At 45.8% G+C, this 14,412-nt stretch overlaps 2 protein-coding genes across 4 annotated transcripts in view; both read left to right on the top strand.

Moving 5' to 3' along the window:
• Positions 1 to 1,379: 1,379 nt before the first annotated feature.
• On the top strand, positions 1,380 to 13,038 carry FASTKD5 (FASTK mitochondrial RNA regulator 5). Its single transcript, XM_045808071.2, has 2 exons — positions 1,380 to 1,507; positions 10,308 to 13,038. Exon 2 carries the CDS (start codon positions 10,345 to 10,347, stop codon positions 12,790 to 12,792), a length of 2,448 nt encoding a protein of 815 aa, XP_045664027.1. The 5' UTR covers positions 1,380 to 1,507; positions 10,308 to 10,344; the 3' UTR covers positions 12,793 to 13,038.
• UBOX5 (U-box domain containing 5) overlaps positions 1,390 to 14,412 on the top strand; it is a 39,330-nt gene continuing 26,307 nt past the window's right edge. For all 3 annotated transcript variants that reach the window (XM_045808103.2, XM_045808095.2, XM_045808087.2), the window contains exon 1: positions 1,390 to 1,507. The gene's annotated coding sequence lies outside the window, so the exon portion shown is untranslated. The remainder of the gene's footprint in view (positions 1,508 to 14,412) is intronic.

Here is a 14,412-nt window from a genome sequence, read left to right as displayed (position 1 = left end):
TACAGTGATCGGCCACTATTTGAGGGCAGAAGACCAAAACATGAAGGTTGAAAACAAGGTTGTAATTAGTGGTAAGCCCCAAAGGCAGAATGGACCCAAGAATGCTGTGAGCAGGGAGCTGTCCTTTATGATAACTGCCTCTGTCACCATTACAAAGCCCCCCCCCCAACACACACAGTCAAGAATGCACCCCACTACAAGTAACAACCTGATTTTCAAGACCTTAAAGAGTGGTTTATTTCTCCTCACCTGACAATTCTGGTCACAAGCATCCTGTCATAGGTATTGGTTCATCAAGGACATAAGACTTCATTCTCCTACTCTCCCATGCTAGGCATGTATTTCCCTCCATGCCACAAGGTGGCTGCCACAGCTCCACGAAGAGATTGAGGCCACACTGCTTTATCATGAAGGTAAAAACTTTCCCAGAATCCTGCCAGTATGCTTCCTTTTAAATGTTGGCCAGACCTGAGTTGCATCCTCTTCTCACTTGGAGGGAGGCTGGGAAATTGAGTATTTGGCAAAGGACAGGATTGTCATGGCTGCCTAGGAGCAATATGGTTTATTCCCTGCGGAAATGCCCTCTGCTCTCTCTGGGTTCTTCTGGCAAAGAGAGTCATAGTCAGCAACTAGGAATGTTTGCTCTGTTCTGTCCCAAGTGAGAGAATCAGGCAAACTGCCCTCTGCAAAGCTCAGGAATTGGGATGCCAGGCTTCTCCCTCCTTGCAGTGAAGTATCCTCCCTGCATTGGTTTTTGTCTCCCTGACAAGATGGTGCCCTGGAAGGAGCGTCAGTTCTCAAGTCTCCTTTGCAGCACGTAGGTAGGTGGGTCAGCAACCAAGGCACTGACAAGGTGCTGAAATTTTCCCCAGAACGGCAGTTGGGGACCAAGCCCTCCTGGAGGGTCTCTTCCTTGCCTATTTGCTGATAGCGGCTCAGGTGTGAGCCCCTCTATTCAGGGTGGTAAATGAGGACCCTGGCTCGTCAGCCATAGCACAGGCCTCCTCCAGCTCCAACTTCTCACATTCATTTCTCCTAACAGGCTCGGTTATCCATCACTAACTCTTCTCCTGAGAGCACTTCACTGATGCATCTCTATTATAGATGCGTGATAATCCTCACCATACAGTTGAGAAACTAGGCTTAGATAGTTGATGTGACTTCTCCAAAGCTATAAAACCCTGAGTGGCGGTCTGGGATTCGAACCAGTGACTAGGCTACTCAGCGACTTCCAGAGCGGCCCATCCACCGCGCTGTTTCCCCTCAGCAGGTCCTAGACTCCCGCGTCCTCTTAGCAACGTCCTCTACTGGAAAACGTCCTTGGAAAACGCTGACAGAGTCTTTTGAGCCTCGGCCGCACCCGTCACTAGCGCAGCAGGCGGAAGTAGCGGGCAGTTGGCCGGAAGTGGGGCTGTGAGGTCCAGGTATTGCTGGAGGAGTCGTGGTGTTGCGGCAGCCCGCGGGATCCCGGGTCTGGTGTTGCGGCGCCCGCGTTCGCCAGGCTCAGGTGAGTGGCGGCGGCCGGGGAGGAGGTCACCTGGCCCTTGGCCCGCCTCTCCCGTCCTGGGCGGCGCAGGGCCGGGCGCGTGCCGAGGCTGGGCTCCGCGCTTCCGGGCCCTGCTGCGGACTCCTCGCAGGCCCGCTTTAGGCAGCATCTCGGCAACCCCGCCACTCCAGAGTTCTGTGACCTTGGACAAACGGTTCGTCTGAACCTTGACTTTTCCTTTGGGAGACGGAGATGGTTACTGTCTGCCTCGCAGGGCTTTTGGGAGAATGCAGTGAGGTGTTTTGCCGCACTTCTTATCACACTTTCACGTGCGTGCTAATCACTTGGGGATCTGGAGATTGAGGCTGTAGGTCTGCGGTAGGGTCCGAGGTTACGCATTCCTGACCAGCTTCCAGGTGAGGCTGATGCCGCTGGTCCGCAGGCCACAGTTTGAGCCGCAAAATCCTACAATATTTTGCTTAGTATTGGGTCACCCTGAGTCGTCAGTAATTATCAATGCGATGTATACCTATTCCCCATTTTTAACAGACGGTTTCTAGTTGCACAGACCTAACTAAGGGTATTATTGATGTTCTCCTCCGTTTTCTCTCCAGAGATAAGAAAAGTAATTGCCGTTTCTCTTTCCGTACAAATCATGACACAGCTCTTCTGTCCTGACTCAGGGAGCTTTGGGCCCTCCTTATACCAGTTACTCATCCACTTTCTCAGACCATGCCTCATTGCTCACTCACTGTAAACCCTCGAATAGTGCTTCATCCCATGGAGCTGGTAGCCAAGTGCTTTAGGTGTTTGTAAATGTGTCTGGTGGTCCATGCTCTAGTTGTTTTTTGCAGCTAGCATGTTAATTCCTGTTTTCTGCACTTCGCTCACATTTTGTGAGTAGTAAGAACAGCCGCTTTCCCAGAACTAGATGCTACAACTCACTGCTCTGAATGGCCTCAGGCAAGCGGAGGATGAGTTCGCTACAAGCCTAGTAGACCAAAATAAAATCTGAAGACTCAATGTTGCATAATACAGCGGAGAAAGCAAGGCCTTTGGCAGTTGTGCAGGCCTAGTTTATTTGACAGTATGGTTTTCTTCCCTGTTCATTGGTTTACTTTTCTGATTCCCAACAGGGTCTTGTCATTCGTCATGCAAATAAGTCACCTTTGATATCAGAGAATTCTGAAGTTTCCCCTTCAACTGTCTGAAAAACTATACTGCTCAGCCTTGCAAACCTAGAATAGATAAAAACCAAGTATTTCGTTGAGCTGACCAGTTGACATGACTTTGGATGTAGATATTTCTCTTTACTTGCAAGGATTTGGTGATTTCTTTAGTAGCTCCACTCTCGGGCTGAGAGTACATGAGTGTCTTCTCTCTGTTGTTAAACCCAGAGATTTTCTAAAGATAGAGTGTTGTGAATCCTTTAAGAGCGGTGGCTCTAACAATCATCTGTGGGGTCTTGTCAGACTGTATCTACCCAGGCCCTTCTTGCTATTCTGATAGAGGAATAGCAGAGGCTTAGAGAAGGGGAGCAATGGGCTATATAAACTGAAAAAAAAAAAGTTTTATAGATAATTTTGATGTGCTGTTTTCTCCAATAAGAATGGAAACTAGAGGGTGCCTGGGTGGCTCAGTTGGTTAAGTGTCTGACTCTTGGTTTTGGCTCAGGTCCTGATCTTAGGGTTGTGAGATCGAGCCTGGGTGGGGCTCCATGCTGGGCGTGGAGCCTGCCTAAGATTCTCTCTCTTAAAAAAAAAAAAAAAAAAAGTGGAAACTAGAACAAAGTGGAGGGGATGGGCTGTTAAACTTGGTTTTGGTTTGGCTTAACTCTGGGTGGTACTTACCTTGGCCTAAACACCTGAACACTAGTGTTTGACCTTCATAGTAGTAGTAGATCTCTCTCTTGTAGCTCTGCTCCTGCGTGGAAGCCAAAGCACGGAAGAGTCTAGCCCAGTTAGCATTTGCATTAATAGCTGAGGGTCCTTAGGTCAGTCTGTAAGCCCTCACCAGGGGCATTAAAGCTTTATAGACTCTCAAAATCTAGAGAAATTTATTTTTTTGTTTTAATTCTCAGGGTTACTCAACAAATTATTTACTAAGACAAGATTAGAATTTGAAGTATCCATTTATTTGTGGCAATTTTATCAGGACATAAGGGGGTTAAACCTTTCTAGCAAAAGGACGGAAATCAGAATTAAGAGAGGAGATCCAGTAACTGGTGAATTGAATATGCTGAGTGTCATATACTTAATCTGCAGTTAGCATGGCTGTCTTCCTCCCTCTGGCTCCCTTCCTCTAACTTCTGGACTATAGTTTATTTATTTTTAAGATTTTATTTTTTTTTGAGAGAGAGCGCATGCGCATGCATTATCAGGGGGAGCGACAGAGGGAGAAGCAGACTCCCTGCTGAGCAGGGAGCCCAGTGTGGGACTCAATCCTGGGACTCCAGGATTGTGGCCTGAGCTGAAGGCAGATGCTTAACCGATTGAGCCACCCAGGTGCCCCGGACTATAGTTTAAATGAAGCTATTCGGCTTTGCTCAGACCTGTACCTGGAAGGTGCAAAGGTAAGAGTCCTCACTCCTGTGAAATCACATCATTCAGGGTGGTTGGGCAGTGCCAGGGGTCTCTGAGGCTCCATTCTGGTTTGTTAGGACCCCTAAAGAGGAGATGGGGAGGAGAATATACATGTAGTTAAGTTTATACACTTAAACTAGGAAGGGAGCTCTGTGCTGATGTCACATGTCTTTGAACCCTTAGAGAAGGCGTCAGGAGTTACTGATTGGCCATCTCGTAGTATTCCCTTTCCATCTTTCTTACGCATTCTCTGGGAGTCCTTCAGTAAGGAGGAACTCACTCACTCGGCTGTGTTTTCTGTCTGGGCAAACACAGCGTGACAACCTCTCCTTTGCAGTGCCTTTTCTCCTCACTGTTCTGCTTTATTGGTTCTGTATCTTCCCTTCATTTCTTTCCTTTCCTTCCCCACAGTACTCAAGACCAGACTCCTGAAGTGACTGTTTCAGACCTGTGTATGTAGACACGGTGTCTAGACAGTGATGCTGAAAGGTGCATGGTGGAAAAGTCAGTAGCTCCTACTTGCCGTTTGCAGTCGGCTTTGCGTGCTTCTACGATTCCTTATTTTGTCATCGTTTCTGTTGCTGGGCATCCATAAGGAAGTTCTGCAGACAGTAGGAATTGCTTGGACTAGAAAAACTTTTCCACATTTTCCTTGAAACTTAAGGTTACTTTCTTTGAACACTGATTGTCTTCTCAAAGAATACCTTAATTTCCTGTTAGTCATGCACTTGGCAAATTTAATTTTTGTCAAAGTTGGACATGGTTTACACAGTCCAATAGTCTGATGGAACTTTTAACACTAAATTTTAATTTCCTTTCTTTTTCCCTCCTTTTTTGTTCTGTGGAGGCACTTTCCACTCTTTCTTTCCTTCTTTCTTTCCTTCCTCCTTCCCTTCCTCCTTTCCTTTCTTTCTTTCTGTCATTCATTCGTTCATTCAGTCATTCATTTGACAGAGAGAGAGACAGCCAGTGAGGGAGGGAACACAAGCAGGGGGAGTGGGAGAGGAAGAAGCAGGCTCCCAGCGGAGCAGGGAGGCAGATGCGGGGCTTGATCCCAGGACCCTGGGATCATGCCCTGAGCCGAAGGCAGATGCTTAACGACTGAGCCACCCAAGCGCCCCTCCACTCTTTATTTCTTTTGGCATTTATCAGTATATTTTTAAACAATATATTTGTGTTGCTGTTTCTAGGAAGTATCTATATCTATAAAATCTTTGACTTCTTCATTATGGGCTTTGAGGCTCTGGGCCTCACTACCCAGCCCCCCAGCCCCCGCCCCCCCGTTCCTCTTCCCCTGCCTGCATCCTCCATATATAGTTTGCTTATAATTTTTGGTTAAGCTGATATTCAAGGCTTATATCAATAAGGTTATATAAATATTCATAGCTGAGCAGGGAGTATAATATACCATTTTCTGTCTTACACAACTTTTGTGTTTTCCTGGAGTTAATCATTTTTGTCACTGTTGTTACTGGCTTGGTTTTCTGTCTACCTATTGCTTGTCTGTCCCCAGATGATTCCTCAGAAGTATAAATCTCCTCTCCTTGGTAATATTTACCTCCTCTGGCATGAGCTGGTTGCTCCTTATGTCTGCTCACAGTTCTATTCTGGGGGTCTTCATTATCCCGGCGTTTCCTTTTGCTTCTCTCCTGCGTTGAGCCCTAAATTCCGGATCCCTTATCTCTCTTGCCAACTTTCAGGTCTTCAGTTATGGTACTTCTCCTTACCACGATGATGGGATATCTTGTAAACACATTCCTTCCTGTAGATTTCGGTCTTTGAGTTCTTCTCTGTTCTTTTTGTAAGTGGTAAAAACTAACCTTAGTGATAGCTCAGATCCCAGACTACAGGCATAGCTCATTTTGTACTTCATTGCACTTCACAGAGAGAGTGGTTTTTAAAAATTGAAGGTTTATGACAGCCCCATCTCGAACAAGTCTGTTGGTAACATTTTTCCAACAGCATTTGCTCACTTCCTATCTCCGTGTCATATTTTGGTAATTTTTGCAATATTTCAAATGTTTTAAATATTATTATATTTGTTATGGTGATTTGTGATCAGTGATTATGACTTGCTGAAAGCTCAGATGATGGTTAGCATTCTTTAACAAAGTATTTTATAATTAAAATATGTATGTTGTTTTTTAGACATAATGCTATCGCACATTTGACAGACTACAATATGGTGTAAACATAACTTCTCTGTGCACTGGGAAATTAGAAGATTCCTTTGACTCACTTTATTGTGACACTTTATTGCAGTGATCTGGAACCGAACAACACTACCTCTGAGGTTTGCCCGAATTAGAGGTGAGGGGGGCTTTTGAGTTCACCCATTCCTAACCCCTCCAGCTCCCTGGCGTCTGGAAATCTTATAGGTTGTTCAGGATCCTCCCCACTTCTTTGTCTGGAATCTGATCTTGTCTGGAATATACCCACAATGTGGATTTTGGAATCAGACAGTCTTTGATGTCAAACCCCACTCCATCCCTTAGCTGTGTAACCTTCAGCAGGTTCCTTAATCTTGTGAAGTGTCCTTTTCCTCATCCACAATATAGAGATAATAAGACCTACCTTACAGAGAGGTGGTAAGGACTGGAACTAATGCAGATTTAAAAAGCATATATTGGGGGCACCTGGGTGGCTCAGTCGTTAAGCATCTGCCTTTGGCTCAGGGCGTGATCCCAGCGTCCTGGGATTGAGCCCCATATCAGGTTCCTCTGCTGGAAGCCTGCTTCTTCCTCTCCCACTCCCCCTGCTTGTGTTCCCTCTGTCTCTCTCTCTGTCAAATAAATAAATTAAATCTTTTTTAAAAATTTTTAAAAAATAAAAAGCATATATTGGGGGCGCCTGGGTGGCTTCGTTGGTTAAGCATCTGCCTTAGGCTCAGGTAATGATCCCAGGTGGGATCAAGCCCCCAGTAGGTCTCCCTGCTCAGCTGGAAGTCTGCTTCTCCCTCCCCCCACCACTTGTGTGTGGGCACTCTCTCAAAAAAAAAAAAAAAAAACCTTTAAAAACATTAAACAAAACAACAAAAAATAAAAAATAAAAATAATATACTAGGTTTGGCACAGAGGAGGCCTTAGATGATTGTGGCTGTTGTTTTTTCCAACTTGGGATTTAACCTGTTTTTTTCTTTCTTTCTTTCTTTCTTTCTTTCTTTCTTTCTTTCTTTCTTTCTTTCCTTCTTTCTTTCTTTTTTTTTTTTTTTTAAAGATTTTATTTATTTATTTGACAGAGAGAGGGGGAGAGAAAGCACAAGCGGGGGAGTGGCAGGCAGAGGGAGAAGCAGGCTCCTGCTGAGCAAGGAGCCTGGTATGGGACTCCATCCGAGGACCCTGGGATCATGCCCTGAGCCAAGGCAGACGCTTAACGGACTGAGCCACCCAGGGATCCCTTAATCTGTATTTTTGCAAATCGAAAAGGGCCATGTTAATTCAAAATACAGAATCGATACCATTCAAACATTGATATTCAAGGAAATGGTTCTTTTGTTCATTTGAGGACCATGCACAGTAATTTCGTTAAATACTTCTAGTATTTAGTGAAGTAATTTAAGTTATTTAATGTGCTTTTAAAATTATTTATAAAGGTAATTTGTTAAATTAATCCATATACTCTTCTGTATTAACATTTTCAGTGCCAATAAAATGGGGAGTGTTAATTTATCAGAGATATAACCAAAAAGCTGTGTTGTTACTTTGCTTTATGTAAACATTTTAGGTGATGGCACTCACTGGTGTTCTGCTTGTTCCACTGAATATTTGTATGTGCTTTTTCTCATGTTGATGCCTGCCACGCACTTATCCTGTAAACCAGCCCTCTCATTCCGGGGAGACATTTGGATTGTTTTCAGTTTTTTGCTTTTATTTGTTTATTTTTCTAAGATTTTTTATTTTTAAGTAATCTACACCCAACATGGGGCTCAAACTTAAAACCCCCAAGATCAAGAGTCGCACACTCTACCAACTGAGCTAGCCAGGTGCCCCAGCTTTTTCTTTAGAGCACAGTTACTTTGTAAAAAAATGTTTTGTCTTTTTTTGTTGTTGTTGTTATTTCAAACTAGTTCCCGAGATGAAGGTCTACAGATTTGAACAGTTTATGGCTTTAGTTGCAAATTGTTTTGAGCCAAATATAGATTCCAGGTTCTAAAGCAGGTCTTCTTAAAGGCCCTATTCTTTTGGGGCACCCTGGTGGCACAGTTGGATAAGCGTTGGACTCTTGGTTTTAGCTCAAGTCATGATCTCAGGGTCGTGAGATGGAGCCGCACATTGGGCCCTGCGCTAAGTGTAGAGTCTGCTTCAGAGTCTCCGCCTCTCCCTCTGCCCCTCCCCCTGCTCACGTTCTCTCTTTCTCCCTCTCTCTTCTTCCTCTCCCTCCTCCCTCTCCCCCCCAAAAAATAAATACAAGAATCTTAAAAAAAAAAAAAAAAGCCCTATTCTGTCAGCTGGAGAGTTCTTTCTTTCTTTTTTTTTTTTTTTAAAGATTTTTTATTTTTTTTTATTTATGTGACAGAGAGACAGCCAGAGAGAGAGGGAACACAGCAGGGGGAGTGGGAGAGGAAGAAGCAGGCTCCCAGCGAGGAGCCCGATGTGGGACTCGATCCCGGACGCCAGGATCACGCCCTGAGCCGAAGGCAGACGCTTAACGACTGCGCTACCCAGGCACCCAGCTGGAGAGTTCTATTACTTGCTTTCTGTTTTGTTCCTACCCTGCCTGCGGTGCGATATTGGTTGAGATTCCTTGTGGCTATTTTGAGGCATAAATCTTCAGTTATCTCTAACTATTAAAGGAAAAGTTATTTCAGTACTATTTTCCTAATGTTTTCTAATTTTTAAAAAGTTGGCCATCTGCATTCAAAGGAATAAGCTTATGGTCTATAGCAAACTTTTCTGTAAAGGGCCATATAGTAAATATTTTATGCGTTGCAGGCCATATAGTTTCTGCCACAGTTGCTCAGTTCTGCTCTTCTGGTGAGAAAGCAGACATAGACAATACGTAATGTGTGGCCCGGCTATGTTCAGATAAAACTTTACCTAACAAACAGGTGGAGGGGTGGGTTTGGACCCGTGGACTGTAGCTTGCTGACACCTGGTCTGTGATGTCTGGACCCATAGATTGCAGCTTAGTAGACAGAATGGTCCACAGGCCACAGTAAAAAACTAAGTGTCTAAAGATTTAATATGATAGAACCCTACTCTGGTTCACAAAGAAATTAGAGCATACATTCCTGCCATCCAGAGAAGCCTGTATAGCTGGACTGCCCGAACAAAGCCCCTGGCCTGCTCTGTGGCTGCCTGGTTCTTCTACTGTGGGCTCTGACTCAGGAGTTGGGCGGGGGATTTCAGAAAGTCACTCTGGTGCTCTCAGAACCTGCAAAGGGTCATGTGCAGCAACAACCCTATCTGGTCCACTTCCTGGCAGCTCAGGGCTCGCTGGGCTTTGCTCGTCAGGCTTTGGCATTTCTCAAGTGGAAGGAACGCTAAAAGCCTTCAGAGAAAGCAGGAGGATAGCAGAGTCAGTGTCATAGCCTCTCGTGGTTTCTGCCGTGGGGGACAGTGGGACCTGCGCTGCTCAGAGGCAGGGTAGTCAGCACCTGACTCGCTGGCAGCACTGCTCATGAGCCGCCCCCAGAGGAGAGCCGTGCTGCTCCCTTGCACGTCAGCAGGGCAGGCACGTGAACTGGTGTTCCCCGAACCCTGAGCCCAACTTCGAGATGCTTTTTGCTTCCCACCTGTGAATTGACAATGAGCGGAGCTCATCAGCCTTCTGCCTTCTCCCACCAAAGTGAGTTTTTGAGTGTATGTTCCAGCTGCATGACTGCTCTGTGATAGCGGTTCAGTCAATACCTGATAAGCCTCCTGGAGAGAAGAGGCATCTTCTAAAAGGTGTAGGAGCAGCATTAGAACACAATCCCGTAATCAAAAGCTTCATACTTGAGGAACAAGGAGGGGTATAGTGGGCATAATTAATTAAACTTCCACCAAATCCCACTTTTGACCTTCGATGCTAGTACAGCAGCTTCCACCAACATTCTCATTCTCCAGTGGGCCCTTCACGCCTTGATATCAAGGAGAAGGCGTCTAACCTTGCTGTGTGCTGTCTTGTGGTTGGGGCATTCACTAGCATGGAACTTACTTGAGTGCACATCAGTGTAGCTTAAGCCCTTTCTTAAAATGTGTACGTTTTGGTATCGTGATAGGTGGAAGCCACTTATTCTTCATCTACCCTTTTTTCAGTATCTGGCACCAATTCTGGCCCAGTCATTTGTGACCCATGGCTCTTGCGATATGCCGAAGATTTCCAGGCAGTTTCTGTGGAACGCCTCCCCGTCCAGCTCTAATCAAGCACCATGTAAACAAGAAATTGCCTGGACAAACCTGTGAGGACTGTGTTCTGACTGCCAGAACGATCCGTACTGACGCCAGCACGGTGGCCACCCTCAAGTTGTTAAAACCTTTAGGATATCGAGCGTTTTGCAATCCTTTTGCCTACAGTGCGACCCAGAGTGTGACCTACTGGAGTGTAGGAAGCTGCGCCCGGCCGAGGGGACAGGACCCTCCAGAACACAGCAGCCTCTGCCTGCCTGCCAAAAAAGTGGAGAACATTCATAGCGCTTCCTCTTCTTGGAGGCTCCTGACAACCAGCCGTGCCCTCCCAGGTTCGGAATCCAGCAGGGTTTCTGCCTCCGAGGCCAGCACGTTGAAGCCGGGCTCACCCGGGGCCGCGAAAGTTGTTGAAGATGATATAGAAGTGTTTGATTCCTTTGAAGACCCCCGAGGTTTCCTGCAGCTAAGACCGGAGTACCAGCTTCACAGCTATAACAGATCGGAGCCTTGTCAGCCCCTTTCTGTTTCAGAAGGTGAATTAATTTTGCACAAAGTCACAGTTGATCAAGATAATCTCCAGCCTCGAGTCATTGCTGAGTATCTCTGTAAGCTGAGCTCTCTGCCTGCAGAGCGGCACCCTGTTGTGCTGTCCAGTAGCAGCTTTGCTTTGCTCTGCCAGCAGAGTGTGAAAAACATACAGCTCTTTGATGTCCCGGATCTGATCAGTATTTTGAAAGCCTTTGTCAGTTTAGGAATCCCTCACTCCCATTCAGTGCTAGATGTATACGAGGTCAGATTTTGCAGTAAGGTGTGGGAGATGAGTCTGAATCAGCTTCTCTTGGTGGCTGACCTCTGGCGGTACTTGGGCCGCAGAGTACCTCGGTTTTTAAAAATCTTTTTTAGTTACCTGAATTTACACTGGAAAGATCTATCCTTGTCCCAGCTGATTCACTTAATTTATATTATAGGTGAAAGTCGTCAGGTACCCCAAGACCTCATGCAAAAACTGGAATCGTTGATTCTCAAGTATATAGATTTGATCAATTTAGAGGAGATTGGTACAATCTGTTTGGGGTTCTTTAAATCAAGTAGTAGTCTCTCTGAATATGTCATGCGGAAACTCGGAGACTTGGCTTGTGCTGACATGCAGCATCTGAGTAATTATGCCTTAGTGAATATTCTTAAAATGTTCCGTTTCACTCACGTGGATCACGTAAATTTCATGAAGCAATTTGGCCAGGTTGCTCCTCAACGAATTCCTTTTCTAGGGGTTCAGGGTGTCATGCACCTGACTCTTGCTTGCTCAGCCTTACGCATCCTGGATGAAGGGCTAATGAATGCTGTGGCTGCTTCTTTGCCTCCTAGGGTGTCATACTGTCGAAGTAAAGATGTAGCCAAGATTCTGTGGTCATTTGGAACTCTGAATTATAAGCCACCCAATACAGAAGAGTTCTATTCTAGTCTGATAAATGAGATTCACAGGAAGATGCCTGAGTTCAATCGATACCCAGAACACCTGCTCACCTGCTTGCTGGGCCTGGCATTTTCTGAGTACTTCCCATTAGAGCTCATCAACTTTGCTTTGAGTCCGGAGTTCATCAGGTTAGCTCAGGAGAGGAGTAAGTTCGAACTCACTAAGGAGTTGTATACTCTTGACGGTACAGTTGGCGTCGAGTGTCTAGATTACAGAGGCAATCGTCTTAGTGCTCACCTTCAGCAAGAGGGGTCGGAAATGGTGTGGAATTTAGCAAGGAAGGACATGTGCTCAAAGCCTGAATTCCTGGAAGCTCTCTTTTTACTTGAGAACATGTTGGGTGGGCCCCAGTACATCAAACACCATATGATTTTGCCTCATACCCGATCTTCTGACTTAGAGGTCCAGCTTGACGTTAACATGAAGCCATTACCATTTAACCAAGAAGCCATACCAGCTGAAGATGAAGCCAAATTAAGGCTGAAGCATGTGGGAGTCAGCCTTACAGATGATTTGATGAATCAGCTACTAAGAGGGAAATCAAGAGGACACTTCCAGGGGGAAATTGAGTCAGAGACCGAGCAGCAGGCAAGGGAATTAGAGAAGGCAGCCATACGTTTGGGGAGCTCCCCTTGCAGTGTGGCAGACAGATTGGGGGCCATGGAGTTGGCGAGCCCTCATCCCCCAGCCTGCATGCAGGCCCCACAAGTGAAGCTGGCTATTCAGGTGACAAACAAGAACCAGTACTGCTATGGTTCCAGGGATCTGCTTGGACTGCACAACATGAAGAGGCGGCAGTTGAATCGGCTCGGATACCGCGTGGTAGAGCTATTCCACTGGGAGTGGCTCCCGCTCCTGAGACGAACTCGCTTAGAAAAGCTGATGTTCCTCCATGAGAAGGTGTTCACCTCTGCTCTCTGAAGGGCTTTCAGGGACAGTGTTACTCATAAATGCTGTAGAGGCACGCTCTATGAGATGCTGGGAAACCGTTACAAAAGCCAGAACATAGCTTTGGTAATAAAATCCTCCGTGGAGGAGACTTAGCTGTGGTCTTGTCTATGGCAGAGTGAAGTTAATGTTCCTGTGAATTAATTGTAACCTGGCCCAGTGGTACCAGTTACTGCTAATTTGTACCAGTGACTAATAAACCTCTTAATGTGCCCTATTTTCAAGCAAGTCCTGTCATATTTTTCTTTACTCTCTTGACTAGCCTTCCCTCACGATGATTTTGAATTTTTAAGATAAAAGGGTAGTCAGACATTGTCAAGCCAATTTTTTTTTTTAAGATTTTATTTATTTATTTGACAGAGAGAGAGACAGCCAGCAAGAGAGGGAACACAAGCAGGGGGAGTGGGAGAGGAAGAAGCAGGCTCCCAGCGAAGGAACCTGATGTGGGGCTCGATCCCATAACGCCGGGATCACGCCCTGAGCCGAAGGCAGACGCTTAACGACTGAGCCACCCAGGCGCCCCAGTCAAGCCAATTTTAAAAAAATGGTTTTCATATACTCTAAGATAAGAATTTTTCGGAGCACCTGACTGGCTCAGTCGCTGGAGCATGTGACTCTTGCTCTCAGGGTCGCGAGTTCAAGCCCCACATTGGGTGTGGAGCCTACTTAAAAAATAAAGTAAAATAAATCTTTTAGCTTCATTTACATTTGAGGATTTTTTTCCCTCATGCATTTTTCTTCTCCCTTTAACATTAAAGTCTTACTTAGATTTGGTTGGTTGTCCTTAGTTGCTGGTTCTTGTTTACAAGAGCCATTTCAGAATTAGCGTAAGGTCGTCCTCTAGCCCCCCTCTTCTGCATTTCTACTTCTCTTGCATAAACTCTCCTCCTACCCTTCCCCCTAGATATTTTCTTCCTAAAATTGGACTTAGAAGAATAGAGTTAAATGAATGCCTCCTGGGCCAGTGATTCCAAAATCTGATGACCAGGTAGAATGTGTTTCATGAAAAGCAGCTCAGGGGCGCCTGGGTGGCACAGCGGTGAAGCGTCTGCCTTCGGCTCAGGGCGTGATCCCGGCGTTATGGGATCGAGCCCCACATCAGGCTCTTCTGCTGTGAGCCTGCTTCTTCCTCTCCCACTCCCCCTGCTTGTGTTCCCTCTCTCGCTGGCTGTCTCTATCTCTGTCAAATAAATAAACAAAATCTTTAAAAAAAAAGAAAAGAAAAGCAGCTCAGACGAGAAGGAAATGCGTCACCTCCCATGACAGGAAGTCTAGTGGGCTTCAGGTTTGGTCGTATAGGGGCCACTAGCTAAAGAGATCGTATATGTAGATTGTATGTGTATGGGTCCTGTATATATGTAAGCAACTTAATACAAGTAACCTTTGTAAACATGGGTCTGAGAATGTTAAAAAGGATCCCTCCCACCAGTATTCAGGTTTCCTCTCAAAGGCCACTTCCCTGTGCATGCTCAAACTGTACCCCTGTTGGCTTGTGATTGTGGTCGGTCATCTTCAGCTTCGTTTTCCTCGCGGCACTGAGCAGGATCAGAAATTATTCTGTTTACTTCCTGGTTTCCCTGTTGGATGATGGCC

The sequence above is a fragment of the Ursus americanus genome, chromosome 22 (genome assembly GCF_024610735.1).
Source record: "Ursus americanus isolate L20-20 chromosome 22, mUrsAme1.1.p, whole genome shotgun sequence".
In the NCBI taxonomy this organism is placed as follows: domain Eukaryota; kingdom Metazoa; phylum Chordata; class Mammalia; order Carnivora; family Ursidae; genus Ursus; species Ursus americanus.
The sequence above is the reverse complement of the archived record's forward strand: the minus strand, read 5'-3'. Positions and strand labels throughout refer to the sequence as shown.

Bases quoted from the DNA above. Each gene is read 5' to 3' on its own strand.
- FASTKD5 (XM_045808071.2), top strand. From the start codon at position 10,345: ATGGCTCTTGCGATATGCCGAAGATTTCCAGGCAGTTTCTGTGGAACG.